This window comes from Oncorhynchus nerka, linkage group LG11 (genome assembly GCF_034236695.1).
Source record: "Oncorhynchus nerka isolate Pitt River linkage group LG11, Oner_Uvic_2.0, whole genome shotgun sequence".
Taxonomy (NCBI): domain Eukaryota; kingdom Metazoa; phylum Chordata; class Actinopteri; order Salmoniformes; family Salmonidae; genus Oncorhynchus; species Oncorhynchus nerka.
In genome coordinates, this window is record NC_088406.1 from 26,769,434 (window position 1) to 26,792,865 (window position 23,432).

Below are 23,432 nucleotides of genomic sequence, written 5' to 3' on the forward strand. Positions count from 1 at the left end.
CTGACTTTCTAATACAGGTGGAAGGTAAAAAGGACATTTGTGATCATGTTCCCAGAACATTGAGTGCTAAAATCTTGTCAAATCCAGTTACCATCATCACTAGCTTCTTCAGCAATGTGGTAACATCACCATTTTTTTTTTTTAACTAGGCAGGTCAGTTGAGAACAAATTCTTATTTACAATGACAGCCTATCAGGGAACAGTGGGTTAACTGCCTTGTTCAGCGGCAGAACGACAGATTTTTACCTTGTCAGCTCGGGGATTTGATCTTGCAACCTTCTGGTTACTGGCCCAACACTCAAAGCACTAGGGTACCTGCCGCCTCACTCCATAATTGAGGGGAAATAATGTCAGTATAACAGAGATCCACAATGGTGTTAGTTACTGGCATGGGCCAGTAATAGAACACTTACAGTGCCTTCAGAAAATATTTATATTCCACATTGTGTTACAGCCTGGATTAAATAGATTTTTACACACAATACCCCATGAAAGTGAAAATGTTTTTAGAAATGTTTGCAAATTTATTGAAAATGAAATACATAAATCAAATTGACTTGTTAGAATCACCTTTATCAGCATCTTTCTGGGTGAGTTTAAGAGCTTTGCACACCTGGATTGAGTCCATATGACTTAAGCACTTTTTACTCCTGAATGTATTTAGGGTTGAAGACATTTCATTTGTAAAAACCATTCTACTGACATGGGTATTTTGTGTGTAGGCCAGTGACCATCTAAATTGAATCCATTTTTAATTCAGGCTGAAACACAAAATGTGGAAAAAGGCAAGGGGTGTGAATACTTTCTGAAGACACTGTACATCAAGGATTCAGTAGGAATATGGTTGACATGAGCTACAGTCAACAGTAACGCCAACCTAAATGGTTTGTTATATAGCTACAAAAATACCACAAAGGATATCACTTCGGTATCAGAAACATTTTAATTATTGACTTCTGAGGCACATAAATACCAAAGGAGTAAATGAACACAAGTCTATCCATTCCTTGACTCGGTTTGAACTATAATGATACTATAATATCATATATATATATATATAATGATACTCAGCCTCCAGGTTTATTTTCACAGTTAATATAACACACCCCACTTCATCTCATCACAGACACCCTTTCATGTCCCCCTATAGAAACCAATTGATTTGATGCACTTTGCTTTTCAAACACCACGAGTTCAAATGCCATTAAGAAGTTGGGCCGGCAAAGTATTTCAATTACTTTCATAAACTCTTCAACACTATAGCTATTATTATACATAATCATGATGACATTTCCAATATAATGCTCAGCACCTAAAACATCTGTAATATGTGCACACTATGTAGGACTGCACACTGAGGGTAGGGGTGAAATCTCTACATAATACATGCACTGTACACATCCTTTAAAAATCAAAACACATTCACAATGAACCCGAAAACACTGAGTAAACATTAGTTGTGCCTGAACACAAGCCCGGCCCGAGACAGCACAGCTCCACAAGTCACTTAATATTGTATATCATATGCTTGGAAATGCTGTTCAAATCATTATCTTACATCATGTAACTATTTCAGTCGGAGAAGGCAGGACTTCTGTAAACAGCTTGTTCATGTTCTTTTTGTTCCTATAAATTAGAATAGCGCCCAAAGGCAAGAAAAAGGAGCATGCTGCACAAATAGTCATTCCTGTAAATAATAAGAATTGGTTGTGCTATAAAGTGACTGCAAGAAATCCAAATAACAGTGTAGAAACAAACAAATAAGCATTGATAACTGGGGGGGGGGGGGGCCTCCAAGCATCAAGAGCAGGGGTGGGAAACACTACGGCAGAGGGCCAGATCCGGCCCATGAACCCATTCAATCCCAGCACACGGGAGGTTTAAGTAAATATATATATAATGGACCAATATATTTTTAAATTGCCCTTTTTCTGGCCAACAAATTGGTAAAAAATATAAATAAAATGCATGACTCTCCACTGAATGTTGAAATCCTGATGTGGAACTCGAGCCAACAAGTTTGCCCACAGAGGTGAGGAGAAGAGGCCATAGATCAGATCCGACGAATCAATCAGTTCAATAAAAAGTGCATTTAGTCCCACATTGTATATAACAAGCAAAAACAAACCTATTTACAGAATGTACAAAGCAATGGGTGGTGCTGCCTTGGATTCTTCAGCAATACAGCAGCCTGTCAATCAGTCAGTCAGTAGAGGAACAAACCAATAACTATCTGGATACACTGAGTAAAACAAGAGTAATCATAACAATAGATAAGCCCAATCACAAGACAGTCACTTGGAAGTCTTAATTTACTCAATTTCCACATGCTAGTAGTGTCGGGTGTCACATTAGGTGAGTAGATTCACATTCGGTGAGTAAGAGTCAATGGGAGATGCCTTCGTTGTTGTAGTAGTCGAAGCCATTCTCCATGTACAGGTCCTCAGCACTGCCCACACCATTGCTCACCTCTGGGAGGCAGAAGAGAGAAGGCACATCACAGTCAGTGTTCACAGGGTATTTCACTGATGGAGTGTACAACACAGACCACATCAATACACAGATCATCCAAAACAATATCACTGCAGCATCATATCCAAACCACACCAGAGAAATCCCTTAGGTTTTCTTTGCTCTGTAGGTCACCACTTATCTCTTCTAAGTGACTATACCTACTAGTGGTTATTCTAGAGTGGTTTGGACTGACTGATGGCCATTGAAGACCCTCATCAGACGTACCTTTCACCACCCACCAGGAGAGGCTGGTGTGTCTCAGTGGGCTGTCTAGGCACCCTTTTAAATGACACAGGTCTCTGGTGGGTGATTGGGGAGGAGAGGGGGAAAGGCGGGGCAGGCAGAGAGAGAGGGGAAGGGATGGAATGGAGGAGGAATGGTCGAGCGAATGGTCACAGCAGGCAGAGGAGGATGGAGAGATGGCAGGATGAAGAGGAGTGGAGGTGGAGAGGAGTGCAGGTCACACACACAGGTTGAGACTGCTACTGCGGTTGACCTTGGGAAGGATAATTACATTACAAACACTCAGAGATGCATGCTGGGATAGGGTAACACACTGACATCCCCAGACTCTCCTAAAATGGCTGCCTTTCCTTGTCTCCTTTTCTGTGACCACTGATTAATAGGTGAAAGCAATATGGCTGGCCAAAACAATCAGGCATCAACTTCATCTATCCAATGTCATCAGATCAGTGGGAAATAAATAAGGAGATGAGAAAAGGAGGGGAAGCCATTTCACAGTACTGGGACACAGCCAGAGAAACAAACACACAATACAGTAAACACAGGCAGTGCAGCTCTCCTCTCTGTGGGGTCCTTCCTTACCGGAGAAGATGAGTTTCTCCTTCATGATGTTGAGGTCTCTGCTGGACCTCCGGACCGCGGCACTCAGCATGATCTGTTCAGGGTTGTAGCTGTGCATGCCACTCAACCTCCACCTGGAGAGGAAAGGTCACACAGAGGGCAGGACATCATATAGAGCAGGGTTCACCTGATCTATATGAGAACCCTGATATAGAGCCTCTGGTCATACCACAGTACTTCTGCCTCTGGTCTCAAGGACCTGTCCTATATGGAGCTAAAGGCATGTCAAAATGTGTCGGCCATTTTGCGTGGAGATTGCTACTCTAGGTCAACGTGTGTGGGCCCTGGACACCATTTTGCGTGGAGATTGCTACTCTAGGTCAACGTGTGTGGGCCCTGGACACCATTTTGCGTGGAGATTGCTACTCTAGGTCAACGTGTGTGGGCCCTGGACACCATTTTGCGTGGAGATTGCTACTCTAGGTCAACGTGTGTGGGCTCTGGACACCATTTTGCGTGGAGATTGCTACTCTAGGTCAACGTGTGTGGGCCCTGGACACCATTTTGCCTCAAATTCTTCTACTTCTATTTGGCTGACCTCAAAATAACACCAAGCAAACAGACGGATATTGAAGTTCGTTGCTGTACTGAATCTATAAGGACATGTACAAATAGACCAGAGTCTGAGCCAAAGACTTCTCCACTTCTCTGAAAGAACGTACTTCAGTTAATGACTAGTTGTGATCCTTTACTGACTAGTTGTGACCAATGATTTATATATACACTAGATGACTGAAAGTGGGCGCTGTGTTGAAGCCACCGTGCCTCCATCTTGGCACTCCCAAAATATGTTTTACAATGGTAGGGAAGCTATAGAAATTGCTTTATTAAAGTCTACATTCGTTTTGGCCACATTTATTCTATTACAGACACATTAATGCATACTCGTACATTATATAATGTGAGCTAAACACAAAAATATATTTTTTATACCTAAATACATATAGTAATTTTGTCCTTGATCACATTTAATTGAAGGACTGCGCCTATTAGGGAGTGCAAATATGGCCGACCGGTGGCTTCATTGCCTCTTAATGGCCAATACATGGCATCAGCCATCCAGGGTTTATATACATCATTGGTTGTGACTAGCTTTGAGCATCACAACACTAACTGGAGTAATATCGGAGGCAAGAAGATTTACTTCCACAACATAATTTTGTTATGGTAATTAACAAATAGAGGCACATAAATTAAATTATTACATTAGCAATATTGTGTCTTGGCTAATGCATCAATGCACTTAAAAAAACAGCAAAGCAGAGCTTTTGTCCAAATCAACACCATAAATGAAAAGAGCTCTTCCTTGTTTAATACAATTCTATAATTAATTTGCAGACTGTCATTCGGGTCGATGATGTAAACAGTAAAACTCAACTGGGATAAAAGTGAACACAAGCATTTGTGCTGTGAGGGACAAAGTACTGCGGTCTGCCACTAAAAGGCCAATACTGGTAGGATCGCTTGTATTTATTCTCTCCTCGAGTGGGGAGAATGAGAAGTGGCAGCAGTGAAATACAATACTACAGGTGAGAGAAAGACAAACAAAAGATTTAAAGGATGACGTATACAGAAAGGATGAAATGATACGGCAAAATGGAGAGAGGAAGAGAAAGGAAACGCAGAGTGGGTCAGAGCTGACCCAGTTACCTGATAATGTGATAGCTGAGAGATGCCAGAATGCAGCAGAGAAGAGGAGCATGCACGTCAGCCAGAGGAGAGGAAGAAGAAAAAGGAGGAAGAGAAGGGAACAAGGACAAAAGAAGGTGGAGAGATTGAGGTCAGTTTAGAAGGCTGCAGCGACCAGTACTTTGCTAAGCATAGCAAACCCCACACCATAAGACTAGAGGATGGAGATCTTGCTCTGCTGTCCTCCATCCCACAACAGCGTTATGGCTCAGGAAGGAAAGTGAAATTCATAGAGAAACTCCCGTAGCAACAGCTTCCTACAGTCTTTCAGAGTTTAAGGAAGCATACTTTCTGGTTTCATGTTACTTCAAAGTACAAACAACTGCAACGGGAAACATTGTTAAGTTGACGAGAGATACTTCTCCAGCGGATCCTCCAAGCCACCGTGTTGACATTGTAAATGGGCTTTATCAAATAATTACACTTTCATCCATCCCTGTGTTTTAACACACTTGCTGGAAAATGGCCTGTGAATACCCACTACACAATTGTATTCCTCTGCTAAAGGACTCTTGCCTTTCACTGAAGTTATTTGGAAGAGGAGGGTGTAGAAAACACTGTAGTAGATTCACTGTGGAAGATCAACAATGACCTTAAAAAGAATCCCTTGAGGAAACCCTAATTAATGTAATATAAACAGTCATCTGTGTATGCAGAGTTCTGTTAATGTGTGCTTGTACAATATACAGGAGCCTGCTGGTCCTCTGTAGCTCAATTGGTAGTTTATGGCTCTTGCAATGCCAGGATAGTGGGTTGGAATCCCAGGACCACTCCATACATAATAAATGGTTGCATGCATGACTAAGTCGCTTTGGATAAAAGCGTCTGCTAAATGGCGGATATCATTATATTATTGAACATTAAGCCCCTGAGAGGTAGAACACACACCACTAGGTGGAAGGAGAGGATGTGAAGCAGACACAGAGGGAGGAAGAGATGTGTTAATGGTGTAAAGGCTGCCAGAGGCACTACAGCAGTAATAACAGGTCATTGTCTGTGTGTGAGTGAGTGTTGACAATATTCCCATGCCCAGTGCTATGTAGGCACAGTAAAAAAAATGATTTAATCTGCTTTCTTCCTCCTTTAAATCAGTTGACTAATAAATCTCCAGTAAAAACACTGAGGTTAATTACTACATTTAAAAATTACATCCTGAGAAAATAATAATAAAAATCAGCAGAAGAGGACTTACTTTTGGAATACAAATATTCCTATAACTACAGTGAAGGAGATGAGATCAGCAGCGACCCAGATCAGACAGTACTCATCCGGACTCTGAAACACAACATGGTAGCATTAGACCACCAGGTGGCAGCGTCTCCTAAAACAACTCAACAAACTTAGAACAAAGCATACTTCCCTAAAATTATGTAATAATGAAATTCATGTAATATTGTGGTATAGAAAATAATGTTCAGTGCATACTGGATTAGTTATTCAAAGGTTAACAAAAGAGAATACTCTAGTCAGAATAATGTAACTAGGAGTGAAAGGACAATTTAAAGAAGTTCCACATACACCGAGATCTCATACTACCAAACAGGGTGGGTGTAGGTAGTGGCCATATTGACTAGCTAACAGAGAGACACAGGGTGGGTATAGGTAGTGGAGTGGCCATATTGACTAGCTAACAGACAGGGTGGGTATAGGGAGTGGCCATATTGACTAGCTAACAGGCAGGGTGGGTATAGGTAGTGGAGTGGCCATATTGACTAGTTAACAGACAGAGAGACACAGGGTGGGTGTAGGGAGTGGCCATATTGACTAGCTAACAGGCAGGGTGGGTGTAGGTAGTGGCCATATTGACTAGCTAACAGACAGGGTGGGTATAGGTAGTGGAGTGGCCATATTGACTAGTTAACAGACAGAGAGACACAGGGTGGGTGTAGGTAGTGGCCATATTGACTAGCTAACAGACAGGGTGGGTGTAGGTAGTGGCCATATTGACTAGTTAACAGACAGAGAGACAGGGTGGGTGTAGGTAGTGGCCATATTGACTAGTTAACAGACAGAGAGACAGGGTGGGTGTAGGTAGTGGCCATATTGACTAGCTAACAGACAGGGTGGGTGTAGGTAGTGGCCATATTGACTAGCTAACAGACAGGGTGGGTATAGGTAGTGGCCATATTGACTAGTTAACAGACAGAGAGACAGGGTGGGTGTAGGTAGTGGCCATATTGACTAGTTAACAGACAGAGAGACAGGGTGGGTGTAGGTAGTGGCCATATTGACTAGCTAACAGACAGGGTGGGTGTAGGTAGTGGCCATATTGACTAGCTAACAGAGAGACACAGGGTGGGTGTAGGTAGAGGCCATATTGACTCGCTAACAGAGAGACACAGGGTGGGTGTAGGTAGTGGCCATATTGACTAGTTAACAGAGAGACACAGGGTGGGTGTAGGTAGTGGCCATATTGACTAGCTAACAGAGAGACACAGGGTGGGTATAGGTAGAGGCCATATTGACTAGCTAACAGGCAGGGTGGGTATAGGTAGAGGCCATATTGACTAGCTAACAGAGAGACACAGGGTGGGTGTAGGTAGAGGCCATATTGACTAGCTAACAGAGAGACACAGGGTGGGTATAAGTAGAGGCCATATTGACTAGCTAACAGAGAGACACAGGGTGGGTGTAGGTAGAGGCCATATTGACTAGCTAACAGAGAGACACAGGGTGGGTGTAGGTAGTGGCCATATTGACTAGCTAACAGAGAGACACAGGGTGGGTGTAGGTAGAGGCCATATTGACTAGCTAACAGGCAGGGTGGGTATAGGTAGAGGCCATATTGACTAGCTAACAGAGAGACACAGGGTGGGTATAGGTAGAGGCCATATTGACTAGCTAACAGAGAGACACAGGGTGGGTGTAGGTAGAGACCATATTGACTAGCTAACAGAGAGACACAGGGTGGGTATAGGTAGAGGCCATATTGACTAGCTAACAGAGAGACACAGGGTGGGTGTAGGTAGTGGCCATATTGACTAGCTAACAGAGAGACACAGGGTGGGTGTAGGTAGTGGCCATATTGACTAGCTAACAGACAGGGTGGGTGTAGGTAGTGGCCATATTGACTAGCTAACAGACAGGGTGGGTGTAGGTAGTGGCCATATTGACTAGCTAACAGACAGGGTGGGTGTAGGTAGAGGCCATATTGACTAGCTAACAGAGAGACACAGGGTGGGTGTAGGTAGAGGCCATATTGACTAGCTAACAGACAGGGTGGGTGTAGGTAGAGGCCATATTGACTAGCTAACAGACAGGGTGGGTGTAGGTAGAGGCCATATTGACTAGCTAACAGACAGGGTGGGTGTAGGTAGTGGCCATATTGACTAGCTAACAGAGAGACACAGGGTGGGTGTAGGTAGTGGCCATATTGACTAGCTAACAGAGAGACACAGGGTGGGTGTAGGTAGTGGCCATATTGACTAGCTAACAGAGAGACACAGGGTGGGTGTAGGTAGAGGCCATATTGACTAGCTAACAGAGAGACACAGGGTGGGTGTAGGTAGTGGCCATATTGACTAGCTAACAGAGAGACACAGGGTGGGTGTAGGTAGAGGCCATATTGACTAGCTAACAGGCAGGGTGGGTATAGGTAGAGGCCATATTGACTAGCTAACAGAGAGACACAGGGTGGGTATAGGTAGAGGCCATATTGACTAGCTAACAGAGAGACACAGGGTGGGTGTAGGTAGTGGCCATATTGACTAGCTAACAGAGAGACACAGGGTGGGTGTAGGTAGAGGCCATATTGACTAGCTAACAGGCAGGGTGGGTATAGGTAGAGGCCATATTGACTAGCTAACAGAGAGACACAGGGTGGGTATAGGTAGAGGCCATATTGACTAGCTAACAGAGAGACACAGGGTGGGTGTAGGTAGAGGCCATATTGACTAGCTAACAGAGAGACACAGGGTGGGTATAGGTAGAGGCCATATTGACTAGCTAACAGAGAGACACAGGGTGGGTGTAGGTAGAGGCCATATTGACTAGCTAACAGAGAGACACAGGGTGGGTGTAGGTAGAGGCCATATTAACTAGCTAACAGGCAGGGTGGGTATAGGTAGAGGCCATATTGACTAGCTAACAGAGACACAGCTAACAGAGGTGGGTATAGGTAGAGGCCATATTGACTAGCTAACAGAGACACAGGGTGGGTGTAGGTAGAGGCCATATTGACTAGCTAACAGAGAGACACAGGGTGGGTGTAGGTAGAGGCCATATTGACTAGCTAACAGACAGGGTGGGTGTAGGTAGAGGCCATATTGACTAGCTAACAGACACAGGGTGGGTGTAGGTAGAGGCCATATTGACTAGCTAACAGACAGGGTGGGTGTAGGTAGCTAACAGGCCATATTGACTAGCTAACAGAGAGACACAGGGTGGGTGTAGGTAGTGGCCATATTGACTAGCTAACAGAGAGACACAGGGTGGGTGTAGGTAGTGGCCATATTGACTAGCTAACAGAGAGACACAGGGTGGGTGTAGGTAGTATGACTAGCTAACAGAGGGTGGGTGTAGGTAGTGGCCATATTGACTAGCTAACAGACAGGGTGGGTGTAGGTAGAGGCCATATTGACTAGCTAACAGAGACACAGGGTGGGTGTAGGTAGAGGCCATATTGACTAGCTAACAGACAGGGTGGGTGTAGGTAGAGGCCATATTGACTAGCTAACAGACAGGGTGGGTGTAGGTAGTGGCCATATTGACTAGCTAACAGAGGGTGGGTGTAGGTAGACAGCAACAGAGAGACACAGGTGGGTGTAGGTAGAGGCCATATTGACTAGCTAACAGAGAGAACAGGGTGGGTGTAGGTAGAGGCCATATTGACTAGCTAACAGACAGGGTGGGTGTAGGTAGAGGCCATATTGACTAGCTAACAGACAGGGTGGGTGTAGGTAGTGGCCATATTGAACTAGCTAACAGAGAGACACAGGGTGGGTGTAGGTAGAGGCCATATTGACTAGCTAACAGACCATATTGACTAGCTAACAGAGAGACACAGGGTGGGTGTAGGTAGTGGCCAACAGATTGACTAGCTAACAGAGAGACACAGGGTGGGTGTAGGTAGAGGCCATATTGACTAGCTAACAGAGACACACAGGGTGGGTGTAGGTAGAGGCCATATTGACTAGCTAACAGAGAGACACAGGGTGGGTGTAGGTAGAGGCCATATTGACTAGCTAACAGAGAGACACAGGGTGGGTGTAGGTAGAGGCCATATTGACTAGCTAACAGAGAGACACAGGGTGGGTGTAGGTAGAGGCCATATTGACTAGCTAACAGAGAGACACAGGGTGGGTAGTGGCCATATTGACTAGCTAACAGAGAGACACAGGGTGGGTGTAGGTAGAGGCTTGACTAGCTAACAGACACAGGGTGGGTGTAGGTAGTGGCCATATTGACTAGCTAACAGAGAGACACAGGGTGGGTGTAGGTAGAGGCCATATTGACTAGCTAACAGAGAGACACAGGGTGGGTGTAGGTAGTGGCCATATTGACTAGCTAACAGAGAGACACAGGGTGGGTGGGTGGCCATATTGACTAGCTAACAGAGAGACACAGGGTGGGTGTAGGTAGAGGCCATATTGACTAGCTAACAGAGAGACACAGGGTGGGTGTAGGTAGAGGCCATATTGACTAGCTAACAGACAGGGTGGGTGTAGGTAGTGGCCATATTGACTAGCTAACAGAGACACAGGGTGGGTGTAGGTAGTGGCCATATTGACTAGCTAACAGAGACACAGGGTGGGTGTAGGTAGAGGCCATATTGACTAGCTAACAGAGAGACACAGGGTGGGTGTAGGTAGTGGCCATATTGACTAGCTAACAGAGAGACACAGGGTGGGTGTAGGTAGTGGCCATATTGACTAGCTAACAGAGAGACACAGGGTGGGTGTAGGTAGTGGCCATATTGACTAGCTAACAGAGAGACACAGGGTGGGTGTAGGTAGAGGCCATATTGACTAGCTAACAGACAGGGTGGGTGTAGGTAGTGGCCATATTGACTAGCTAACAGACAGGGTGGGTGTAGGTAGTGGCCATATTGACTAGCTAACAGAGAGACACAGGGTGGGTGTAGGTAGAGGCCATATTGACTAGCTAACAGACAGGGTGGGTGTACACAGGGTGGGTGTAGGTAGAGGCCATATTGACTAGCTAACAGACAGGGTGGGTGTAGGTAGAGGCCATATTGACTAGGACAGGGTGGGTGTAGGTAGAGGCCATATTGACTAGCTAACAGACAGGGTGGGTGTATAGTGGCCATATTGACTAGCTAACAGAGAGACACAGGGTGGGTGTAGGTAGTGGCCATATTGACTAGCTAACAGAGACACAGGGTGGGTGTAGGTAGAGGCCATATTGACTAGCTAACAGAGAGACACAGGGTGGGTGTAGGTAGTGGCCATATTGACTAGCTAACAGAGAGACACAGGGTGGGTGTAGGTAGAGGCCATATTGACTAGCTAACAGACACACAGGGTGGGTGTAGGTAGTGGCCATATTGACTAGCTAACAGAGAGACACAGGGTGGGTGTAGGTAGTGGCCATATTGACTAGCTAACAGACACAGGGTGGGTGTAGGTAGAGGCCATATTGACTAGCTAACAGAGAGACACAGGGTGGGTGTAGGTATTGAGGCCAGGGTGGGTGTGACTAGCTAACAGACAGGGTGGGTGTAGGTAGAGGCCATATTGACTAGCTAACAGAGAGACACAGGGTGGGTGTAGGTAGAGGCCATATTGACTAGCTAACAGACAGGGTGGGTGTAGGTAGAGGCCATATTGACTAGCTAACAGAGAGACACAGGGTGGGTGTAGGTAGAGGCCATATTGACTAGCTAACAGACAGGGTGGGTGTAGGTAGAGGCCATATTGACTAGCTAACACAGAACAGGGTGGGTGTAGGTAGAGGCCATATTGACTAGCTAACAGACAGGGTGGGTGTAGGTAGTGGCCATATTGACTAGCTAACAGAGAGACACAGGGTGGGTGTAGGTAGAGGCCATATTGACTAGCTAACAGAGAGACACAGGGTGGGTGTAGGTAGAGGCCATATTGACTAGCTAACAGAGAGACACAGGGTGGGTATAGGTAGAGGCCATATTGACTAGCTAACAGAGAGACACAGGGTGGGTGTAGGTAGAGGCCATATTGACTAGCTAACAGAGAGACACAGGGTGGGTGTAGGTAGAGGCCATATTGACTAGCTAACAGAGAGACACAGGGTGGGTGTAGGTAGAGGCCATATTGACTAGCTAACAGAGAGACACAGGGTGGGTGTAGGTAGAGGCCATATTGACTAGCTAACAGAGAGACACAGGGTGGGTGTAGGTAGAGGCCATATTGACTAGCTAACAGAGAGACACAGGGTGGGTATAGGTAGAGGCCATATTGACTAGCTAACAGAGAGACACAGGGTGGGTATAGGTAGAGGCCATATTGACTAGCTAACAGACAGGGTGGGTGTAGGTAGAGGCCATATTGACTAGCTAACAGAGAGACACAGGGTGGGTGTAGGTAGTGGCCATATTGACTAGCTAACAGAGAGACACAGGGTGGGTGTAGGTAGTGGCCATATTGACTAGCTAACAGACAGGGTGGGTGTAGGTAGAGGCCATATTGACTTGGGCTCTCCAAGATGGCGTAGCAGTCGGACGTGTGTTTTGTCTTGTCCCGTCCTGTATAGTGTAAATATAGTTTTTCCTCGTTTTTTTCTGTATATATTTCGTACATATTTTAATCTCACTTTCCAACTACAGGCTGAATATACTCTCCTGCAACCCGCATCACCCAATGTGGTACGGATCTGCTTTTTCTATACTTTAGAATCGGAACCCTCATCAGAAGCTAGCCGCTAACTAGCTACTAGCTAGCCACTGTTAGCGGTCTTCAACGCTAACTAGGACACCAGCGCGACATCTACCCAAAGCATATCAGACTGCTTTTTCTCTACCACATCTCCGGATTCCTACCGCAAGCTCTGAACCTTTATACCGGATCATCGTAAATAGCTAGCTGCAATCCGAGTGGCTACTCCGGGCTAACGTCTCTGTCCCAGAGCAAGCACCAGTTAGCCTGGAGCTAGCCTCGAGCTAAGCCCATCTCCCGACTAGCCGAAGAGGTCCAAAAATACCTAATTTGCCAATTGGCCTGGACCCTCTACTGACCCTCTACTGCTGACACGGAGCCCCGCCGATCCATCACGACTGGTCCGCCGACATAATCGTCCGAGGGGGTTTCGACAGGCTTTTCCGCTGCGACATCGCCAAAGATCCATCTGCTGGCCAAGGCCCGCGAGCTTTCTGAATCGCTGTATCTCCAGCTCACCGCATGAAGAGGAATAAACAGACTCACCCCATCGCGACGTCCCCCAAAGGTTAACTCTCTAGCCCTCGCTATCTCCCTGCTTGCTAATTCGGCCTGCTAACGGCTAGCTTGTCAAGCTCCGGTCCGCTAACTGCTACCTTGTCTAGCTCGGGCCTACGAACTGTTAGCTTGTTAGCACAGGCCTGCTAACCGTCTGAACCACCGCGTCCCAATCACTCTCTGACCCCATTTACTTTCTATCTCTTTTTGATTTTTAATTTGTTTATACCTTCCGGAAACCTGCCTCACCCAATGTGATACGGAATCGCTATTACTTTTACTCTTATTTTTATTTTTATGACACACTCAAGAACCTCCAGACGTTAACCAGCTAACTAGCTACAAGCTACAAGCTAGTTAGTCATTGTTAGTTTAAAAAAAAAAAACTGGATAACACTCGCCAGCCCAGCCCCCCTGCCCATCCACCGCTGCCCCCTGGACACTGATCTCTTGGCTACATAGCTGACGCACGCTGGACTGTCCATTAATCACGGTACTCCTTTCTGCTTGTTTGTCTTACCTGTCGGCCCCGTTGCCTAGTCAACGCCATTTTACCTGCTGTTTGTTGTGCTAGCGGATTAGCCTCGCCTACTGTTTTTAGCTAGCTTTCCAAATTCAACACCTGTGATTACTGTATGCCTCGCTGTATGTCTCTCTCAGATGTCAATATGCCTTGTATACTGTTGTTCAGGTTAGTTATAATTGTTTTAGTTCACAATGGAGCCCCTAGACCCACTCTGCATACCCCTGTTACCTCCTTTGTCCCACCTCCCACACATGCGGTGACCTCACCCATTACAACCAGCATGTCCAGAGATACAACCTGTCTCATCATCACCCAGTGCCTGGGCTTACCTCCGCTGTACCCGCACCCCACCATACCCCTGTCTGCGCATTATGCCCTGAATATATTCTACCATGCCCAGAAACCTGCTCCTCTTATCCTCTGCCCCCAACGCTCTAGGCGACCAGTTTTGATAGCCTTTAGCCGCACCCTCATACTACTCCTTCTCTGTTCCGCGGGTGATGTGGAGGTAAACCCAGGCCCTGCATGTCCCCAGGTACCCTCATTTGTTGACTTCTGTGATCGAAGAAGCCTTGGTTTTATGCATGTCAACATCAGAAGCCTCCTCCCTAAGTTTGTTCTACTCACTGCTTTAGCACACTCTGCTAACCCTGATGTCCTTGCCGTGTCTGAATCCTGGCTCAGGAAGGCCACCAAAAATTCAGAGATTTCCATACCCAACTATAACATCTTCCGTCAAGATAGAACTACCAAAGGGGGCGGAGTTGCAGTCTACTGCAGAGATAGCCTGCAAAGTAATGTCATACTTTCCAGGTCCATACCCAAACAGTTCGAACTACTAATTTTGAAAATTACCCACTCCAGAAATAAGTCTCTCACTGTTGCCGCCTGCTACCGACCACCCTCAGCTCCCAGCTGTGCCCTGGACACCATTTGTGAATTGATCGCCCCCATCTAGCTTCAGAGTTTGTTCTGTTAGGTGACCTAAACTGGGATATGCTTAACACCCCGGCAGTCCTACAATGTAAGCTAGATGCCCTCAATCTCACTCAAATCATCAAGGAACCCACCAGGTACAACCCTAACTCTGTAAACAAGGGCACCCTCATAGACGTCATCCTGACCAACTGGCCCTCCAAATACACCTCCGCTGTCTTCAACCAGGATCTCAGCGATCACTGCCTCATTGCCTGTATCCGCCACGGAGCCGCAGTCAAACGACCACCCTCATCACTGTCAAACGCTCCCTAAAACACTTCTGTGAGCAGGCCTTTCTAATCGACCTGGCCCGGGTATCCTGGAAGGACATTGACCTCATCCCGTCAGTTGAGGATGCCTGGTCATTCTTTAAAAGTAACTTCCTCACCATTTTAGATAAGCATGCTCCGTTCAAAAAATGCAGAACCAAGAACAGATACAGCCCTTGGTTCACTCCAGACCTGACTGCCCTCGACCAGCACAAAAACATCCTGTGGCGGACTGCAATAGCATCGAATAGCCCCGTGATATGCAACTGTTCAGGGAAGTCAGGAACCAATACACGCAGTCAGTCAGGAAAGCTAAGGCCAGCTTCTTCAGGCAGAAGTTTGCATCCTGTAGCTCCAACTCCAAAAAGTTCTGGGACACTGAAGTCCATGGAGAACAAGAGCACCTCCTCCCAGCTGCCCACTGCACTGAGGCTAGGTAACACGGTCTCCACCGATAAATCCACGATTATCGAAAGCTTCAATAAGCACTTCTCAACGGCTGGCCATGCCTTCCGCCTGGCTACTCCAACCTCGGCCAACAGCTCCGCCCCCCGCAGCTCCTCGCCCAAGCCTCTCCAGGTTCTCCTTTACCCAAATCCAGATAGCAGATGTTCTGAAAGAGCTGCAAAACCTAGACCCGTACAAATCAGCTGGGCTTGACAATCTGGACCCTCTATTTCTGAAACTATCTGCCGCCATTGTCGCAACCCCTATTACCAGCCTGTTCAACCTCTCTTTCATATCGTCTGAGATCCCCAAGGATTGAAAGCTGCCGCAGTCATCCCCCTCTTCAAAAGGGGAGACACCCTGGACCCAAACTGCTATAGACCTATATCCATCCTGCCCTGCCTATCTAAGGTCTTCGAAAGCCAAGTCAACAAACAGGTCACTGACCATCTCGAATCCCACCGTACCTTCTCCGCTGTGTGCAATCTGGTTTCCGAGCCGGTCACGGGTGCACCTCAGCCACGCTCAAGGTACTAAACGATATCATTACCGCCATCGATAAAAGACAGTACTGTGCAGCCGTCTTCATCGACCTCGCCAAGGCTTTCGACTCTGTCAATCACCATATTCTTATCGGCAGACTCAATAGCCTCGGTTTCTCGGATGACTGCCTTGCCTGGTTCACCAATTACTTTGCAGACAGAGTTCAGTGTGTCAAATCGGAGGGCATGCTGTCCGGTCCTCTGGCAGTCTCTATGGGGGTGCCACAGGGTTCAATTCTCGGGCCGACTCTTTTCTCTGTATATATCAATGATGTTGCCCTTGCTGCGGGCGATTCCCTGATCCACCTCTACGCAGACGACACCATTCTATATACTTTCGGCCCGTCATTGGACACTGTGCTATCTAACCTCCAAACGAGCTTCAATGCCATACAGCACTCCTTCCGTGGCCTCCAACTGCTCTTAAACGCGAGTAAAACCAAATGCATGCTTTTCAACCGATCGCTGCCTGCACCCGCATGCCCGACTAGCATCACCACCCTGGATGGTTCCGACCTTGAATATGTGGACATCTATAAGTACCTAGGTGTCTGGCTAGACTGCAAACTCTCCTTCCAGATTCACATCAAACATCTCCAATCGAAAATCAAATCAAGAGTCGGCTTTCTATTCCGCAACAAAGCCTCCTTCACTCACGCCGCCAAGCTTACCCTAGTAAAACTGACTATCCTACCGATCCTCGATTTCGGCGATGTCATCTACAAAATGGCTTCCAACACTCTACTCAGCAAACTGGATGCAGTCTATCATAGTGCCATCCGTTTTGTCACCAAAGCACCTTATACCACCCACCACTGCGACTTGTATGCTCTAGTCGGCTGGCCCTCGCTACATATTCGTCGCCAGACCCACTGGCTCCAGGTCATCTACAAGTCCATGCTAGGTAAAGCTCCGCCTTATCTCAGTTCACTGGTCACGATGGCAACACCCATCCGTAGCACACGCTCCAGCAGGTGTATCTCACTGATCATCCCTAAAGCCAACACCTCATTTGGCCGCCTTCGTTCCAGTACTCTGCTGCCTGTGACTGGAACGAACTGCAAAAATCGCTGAAGTTGGAGACTTTTATCTCCCTCACCAACTTCAAACATCAGCTATCTGAGCAGCTAACCGATCGCTGCAGCTGTACATAGTCTATTGGTAAATAGCCCACCCATTTTCACCTACCTTTTTCCCATACTGTTTTTATACTGTTTTTTTTTAAATTTATTTATTTACTTTCACCTATCTCTACCTGTACATTCCCATACTGTTTTTATACTGTTTTTTTTAAATTTATTTATTTACTTTAACTCTGTGTTGTCTCTTTGCATCTTGGCCAGGTCCACAAATGAGAACTTGTTCTCAACAGCCTACCTGGTTAAAGAAACACAGGGTGGGTGTAGGTAGAGGCCATATTGACTAGCTAACAGAGAGGGTGGGTGGGTGTATTGTAGTGGCCATATTGACTAGCTAACAGAGAGACACAGGGTGGGTGTAGGTAGTGGCCATATTGACTAGCTAACAGTGAAACACAGGGTGGGTGTAGGTAGTGGCCATATTGACTAGCTAACAGAGAGACACAGGGTGGGTGTAGGTAGTGGCCATATTGACTAGCTTACAGAGAGACACAGGGTGGGTGTAGGTAGAGGCCATATTGACTAGCTAACAGACAGGGTGGGTGTAGGTAGTGGCCATATTGACTAGCTAACAGAGAGACACAGGGTGGGTGTAGGTAGAGGCCATATTGACTAGCTAACAGACAGGGTGGGTGTAGGTAGAGGCCATATTGACTAGCTAACAGACAGGGTGGGTGTAGGTAGTGGCCATATTGACTAGCTAACAGAGAAGGTGGGTGTAGGTAATGTTGATATTGACTAGCTAACAAACAGAGACACAGGGTGGGTATAGGTAGAGGCCATATTGACTAGCTAACCGACAGAGAGACAGACAGCGTGGGTGTAGGTAGTGGCCATATTGACTCGCTAACAAACAGGGTGGGTGTAGGTAGTGGCCATATTGACTAGCTAACCAACAGAGACACAGGGTGGGTGTAGGTAGTGGCCATATTGACTAGCTAACAAACAGAGAGACAGGGTGGGTGTAGGTAGTGGCCATATTGACTAGCTAACAAACAGAGAGACAGGGTGGGTGTAGGTAGTGGCCATATTGACTAGCTAACAGACAGGGTGGGTGTAGGTAGTGGCCATATTGACTAGCTAACAGACAGGGTGGGTGTAGGTAGTGGCCATATTGACTAGCTAACAGAGAGGGTGGGTGTATAGTTGACTAGCTAACAGACAGGGTGGGTGTAGGTAGTGGCCATATTGACTAGCTAACAGACAGGGTGGGTGTAGGTAGTGGCCATATTGACTAGCTAACAGACAGGGTGGGTGTAGGTAATGGCCATATTGACTAGCTAACAGACAGGGTGGGTGTAGGTAGTGGCCATATTGACTAGCTAACAGACAGGGTGGGTGTAGGTAGTGGCCATATTGACTAGCTAACAGACAGGGTGGGTGTAGGTAGTGGCCATATTGACTAGCTAACAAACAGAGACACAGGGTGGGTATAGGTAGAGGCCATATTGACTAGTTAACCGACAGAGAGACACAGGGTGGGTGTAGGTAGAGGCCATATTGACTAGCTAACTGACAGAGAGACAGCGTGGGTGTAGGTAGTGGCCATATTGACTAGCTAACAGACAGGGTGGGTATAGGTAGTGGCCATATTGACTAGCTAACAGAGAGGGTGGGTGTAGGTAATGGCCATATTGACTAGCTAACAAACAGAGAGACACAGGGTGGGTGTAGGTAGAGGCCATATTGACTAGCTAACAGAGAGGGTGGGTGTAGGTAATGGCCATATTGACTAGCTAACAAACAGAGAGACACAGGGTGGGTATAGGTAGAGGCCATATTGACTAGCTAACCGACAGAGAGACAGACAGCGTGGGTGTAGGTAGTGGCCATATTGACTAGCTAACAAACAGAGACACAGGGTGGGTGTAGGTAGAGGCCATATTGACTAGCTAACCGACAGAGAGACAGCGTGGGTGTAGGTAGTGGCCATATTGACTAGCTAACAGACAGGGTGGGTATAGGTAGTGGCCATATTGACTAGCTAACAGAGAGGGTGGGTGTAGGTAATGGCCATATTGACTAGCTAACAAACAGAGACACAGGGTGGGTGTAGGTACTGGCCATATTGACTAGCTAACAAACAGAGAGACAGGGTGGGTGTAGGTAGTGGCCATATTGACTAGCTAACAAACAGAGAGACAGGGTGGGTGTAGGTAGTGGCCATATTGACTAGCTAACAGACAGGGTGGGTGTAGGTAGTGGCCATATTGACTAGCTAACAGAGAGGGTGGGTGTAGGTAGTGGCCATATTGACTAGCTAACAGACAGGGTGGGTGTAGGTAGTGGCCATATTGACTAGCTAACAGACAGGGTGGGTGTAGGTAGTGGCCATATTGACTAGCTAACAGAGAGGGTGGGTGTAGGTAGAGGCCATATTGACTAGCTAACAAACAGAGAGACACAGGGTGGGTATAGGTAGAGGCCATATTGACTAGCTAACAGACAGGGTGGGTGTAGGTAGTGGCCATATTGACTAGCTAACAGACAGGGTGGGTGTAGGTAGTGGCCATATTGACTAGCTAACAGACAGGGTGGGTGTAGGTAGTGGCCATATTGACTAGCTAACAGACAGGGTGGGTGTAGGTAGTGGCCATATTGACTAGCTAACAAACAGAGACACAGGGTGGGTATAGGTAGAGGCCATATTGACTAGCTAACAAACAGAGAGACAGGGTGGGTGTAGGTAATGGCCATATTGACTAGCTAACAGACAGGGTGGGTGTAGGTAGTGGCCATATTGACTAGCTAACAGACAGGGTGGGTGTAGGTAGTGGCCATATTGACTAGCTAACAGACAGGGTGGGTGTAGGTAGTGGCCATATTGACTAGCTAACAGACAGGGTGGGTGTAGGTAGTGGCCATATTGACTAGCTAACAAACAGAGACACAGGGTGGGTATAGGTAGAGGCCATATTGACTAGTTAACCGACAGAGAGACACAGGGTGGGTGTAGGTAGAGGCCATATTGACTAGCTAACCGACAGAGAGACAGCGTGGGTGTAGGTAGTGGCCATATTGACTAGCTAACAGACAGGGTGGGTATAGGTAGTGGCCATATTGACTAGCTAACAGAGAGGGTGGGTGTAGGTAATGGCCATATTGACTAGCTAACAAACAGAGAGACACAGGGTGGGTGTAGGTAGAGGCCATATTGACTAGCTAACAGAGAGGGTGGGTGTAGGTAATGGCCATATTGACTAGCTAACAGGCACGGTGGGTGTAGGTAGTGGCCATATTGACTAGCTAACAGAGAGACACAGGGTGGGTGTAGGTAGTGGCCATATTGACTAGCTAACAGGCAGGGTGGGTGTAGGTAGTGGCCATATTGACTAGCTAACAGAGAGACACAGGGTGGGTGTAGGTAGTGGCCATATTGACTAGCTAACAGAGAGACACAGGGTGGGTGTAGGTAGTGGCCATATTGACTAGCTAACAGACAGGGTGGGTGTAGGTAGTGGCCATATTGACTAGCTAACAGACAGAGACAGACAGGGTGGGTGTAGGTAGTGGCCATATTGACTAGCTAACAGACAGGGTGGGTGTAGGTAGTGGCCATATTGACTAGCTAACAGACAGGGTGGGTGTAGGTAGTGGCCATATTGACTAGCTAACAGACAGGGTGGGTGTAGGTAGTGGCCATATTGACTAGCTAACAAACAGAGACACAGGGTGGGTATAGGTAGAGGCCATATTGACTAGTTAACCGACAGAGAGACACAGGGTGGGTGTAGGTAGAGGCCATATTGACTAGCTAACCGACAGAGAGACAGCGTGGGTGTAGGTAGTGGCCATATTGACTAGCTAACAGACAGGGTGGGTATAGGTAGTGGCCATATTGACTAGCTAACAGAGAGGGTGGGTGTAGGTAATGGCCATATTGACTAGCTAACAAACAGAGAGACACAGGTGGGTGTAGGTAGAGGCCATATTGACTAGCTAACAGAGAGGGTGGGTGTAGGTAATGGCCATATTGACTAGCTAACAGGCACGGTGGGTGTAGGTAGTGGCCATATTGACTAGCTAACAGAGAGACACAGGGTGGGTGTAGGTAGTGGCCATATTGACTAGCTAACAGGCAGGGTGGGTGTAGGTAGTGGCCATATTGACTAGCTAACAGAGAGACACAGGGTGGGTGTAGGTAGTGGCCATATTGACTAGCTAACAGAGAGACACAGGGTGGGTGTAGGTAGTGGCCATATTGACTAGCTAACAGACAGGGTGGGTGTAGGTAGTGGCCATATTGACTAGCTAACAGACAGAGACAGACAGGGTGGGTGTAGGTACTGGCCATATTGACTAGCTAACAGACAGGGTGGGTGTAGGTAGTGGCCATATTGACTAGCTAACAGGCACGGTGGGTGTAGGTAGTGGCCATATTGACTCGCTAACAGGCAGGGTGGGTGTAGGTAGTGGCCATATTGACTAGCTAACAGAGAGACACAGGGTGGGTGTAGGTAGTGGCCATATTGACTAGCTAACAGGCAGGGTGGGTGTAGGTAGTGGCCATATTGACTAGCTAACAGAGAGACACAGGGTGGGTGTAGGTAGTGGCCATATTGACTAGCTAACAGAGAGACACAGGGTGGGTGTAGGTAGTGGCCATATTGACTAGCTAACAGACAGGGTGGGTGTAGGTAGTGGCCATATTGACTAGCTAACAGACAGAGAGACAGAGTGGGTGTAGGTAGTGGCCAAATTGACTAGCCAACAGACCGGGTGGGTGTAGGTAGTGGCCATATTGACTAGCTAACAGACAGGGTGGGTGTAGGTAGTGGCCATATTGACTAGCTAACAGGCACGGTGGGTGTAGGTAGTGGCCATATTGACTAGCTAACAAACAGAGACACAGGGTGGGTATAGGTAGAGGCCATATTGACTAGTTAACCGACAGAGAGACACAGGGTGGGTGTAGGTAGAGGCCATATTGACTAGTTAACCGACAGAGAGACACAGGGTGGGTGTAGGTAGAGGCCATATTGACTAGCTAACCGACAGAGAGACAGCGTGGGTGTAGGTAGTGGCCAAATTGACTAGCTAACAGACCGGGTGGGTGTAGGTAATGGCCATATTGACTAGCTAACAGACAGGGTGGGTGTAGGTAGTGGCCATATTGACTAGCTAACAGGCACGGTGGGTGTAGGTAGTGGCCATATTGACTCGCTAACAGGCAGGGTGGGTGTAGGTAGTGGCCATATTGACTAGCTAACAGAGAGACACAGGGTGGGTGTAGGTAGTGGCCATATTGACTAGCTAACAGGCAGGGTGGGTGTAGGTAGTGGCCATATTGACTAGCTAACAGAGAGACACAGGGTGGGTGTAGGTAGTGGCCATATTGACTAGCTAACAGAGAGACACAGGGTGGGTGTAGGTAGTGGCCATATTGACTAGCTAACAGACAGGGTGGGTGTAGGTAGTGGCCATATTGACTAGCTAACAGACAGAGAGACAGAGTGGGTGTAGGTAGTGGCCAAATTGACTAGCCAACAGACCGGGTGGGTGTAGGTAGTGGCCATATTGACTAGCTAACAGGCACGGTGGGTGTAGGTAGTGGCCATATTGACTAGCTAACAGGCACGGTGGGTGTAGGTAGTGGCCATATTGACTAGCTAACAAACAGAGACACAGGGTGGGTATAGGTAGAGGCCATATTGACTAGTTAACCGACAGAGAGACACAGGGTGGGTGTAGGTAGAGGCCATATTGACTAGTTAACCGACAGAGACACAGGGTGGGTGTAGGTAGAGGCCATATTGACTAGCTAACCGACAGAGAGACAGCGTGGGTATAGGTAGTGGCCATATTGACTAGCTAACAGAGAGGGTGGGTGTAGGTAATGGCCATATTGACTAGCTAACAAACAGAGAGACACAGGGTGGGTGTAGGTAGAGGCCATATTGACTAGCTAACAGAGAGGGTGGGTGTAGGTAATGGCCATATTGACTAGCTAACAGGCACGGTGGGTGTAGGTAGTGGCCATATTGACTAGCTAACAGAGAGACACAGGGTGGGTGTAGGTAGTGGCCATATTGACTAGCTAACAGGCAGGGTGGGTGTAGGTAGTGGCCATATTGACTAGCTAACAGAGAGACACA

General features: G+C 47.2%; 1 protein-coding gene across 4 annotated transcripts in view; it reads right to left on the bottom strand.

Moving 5' to 3' along the window:
* Positions 1–924: 924 nt before the first annotated feature.
* LOC115136625 (glycerophosphodiester phosphodiesterase domain-containing protein 5-like) overlaps positions 925–23,432 on the bottom strand; it is a 101,974-nt gene continuing 79,466 nt past the window's right edge. For 2 of the 4 annotated variants that reach the window (XM_065024342.1, XM_065024343.1), the window contains 4 exons: positions 6,260–6,342; positions 5,029–5,043; positions 3,340–3,452; positions 925–2,471 (listed from right to left, as the gene is read on the bottom strand). In XM_065024342.1, coding sequence (XP_064880414.1) covers positions 2,386–2,471; positions 3,340–3,452; positions 5,029–5,043; positions 6,260–6,342 — 297 coding nt within the window. In that variant the 3' untranslated portion in view covers positions 925–2,385. Of the gene's footprint in view, positions 2,472–2,739; positions 3,011–3,339; positions 3,453–5,028; positions 5,044–6,259; positions 6,343–23,432 lie in introns of all 4 variants that reach the window. The other 2 variants (XR_010465034.1, XM_065024344.1) reach the window with 2 other exon arrangements.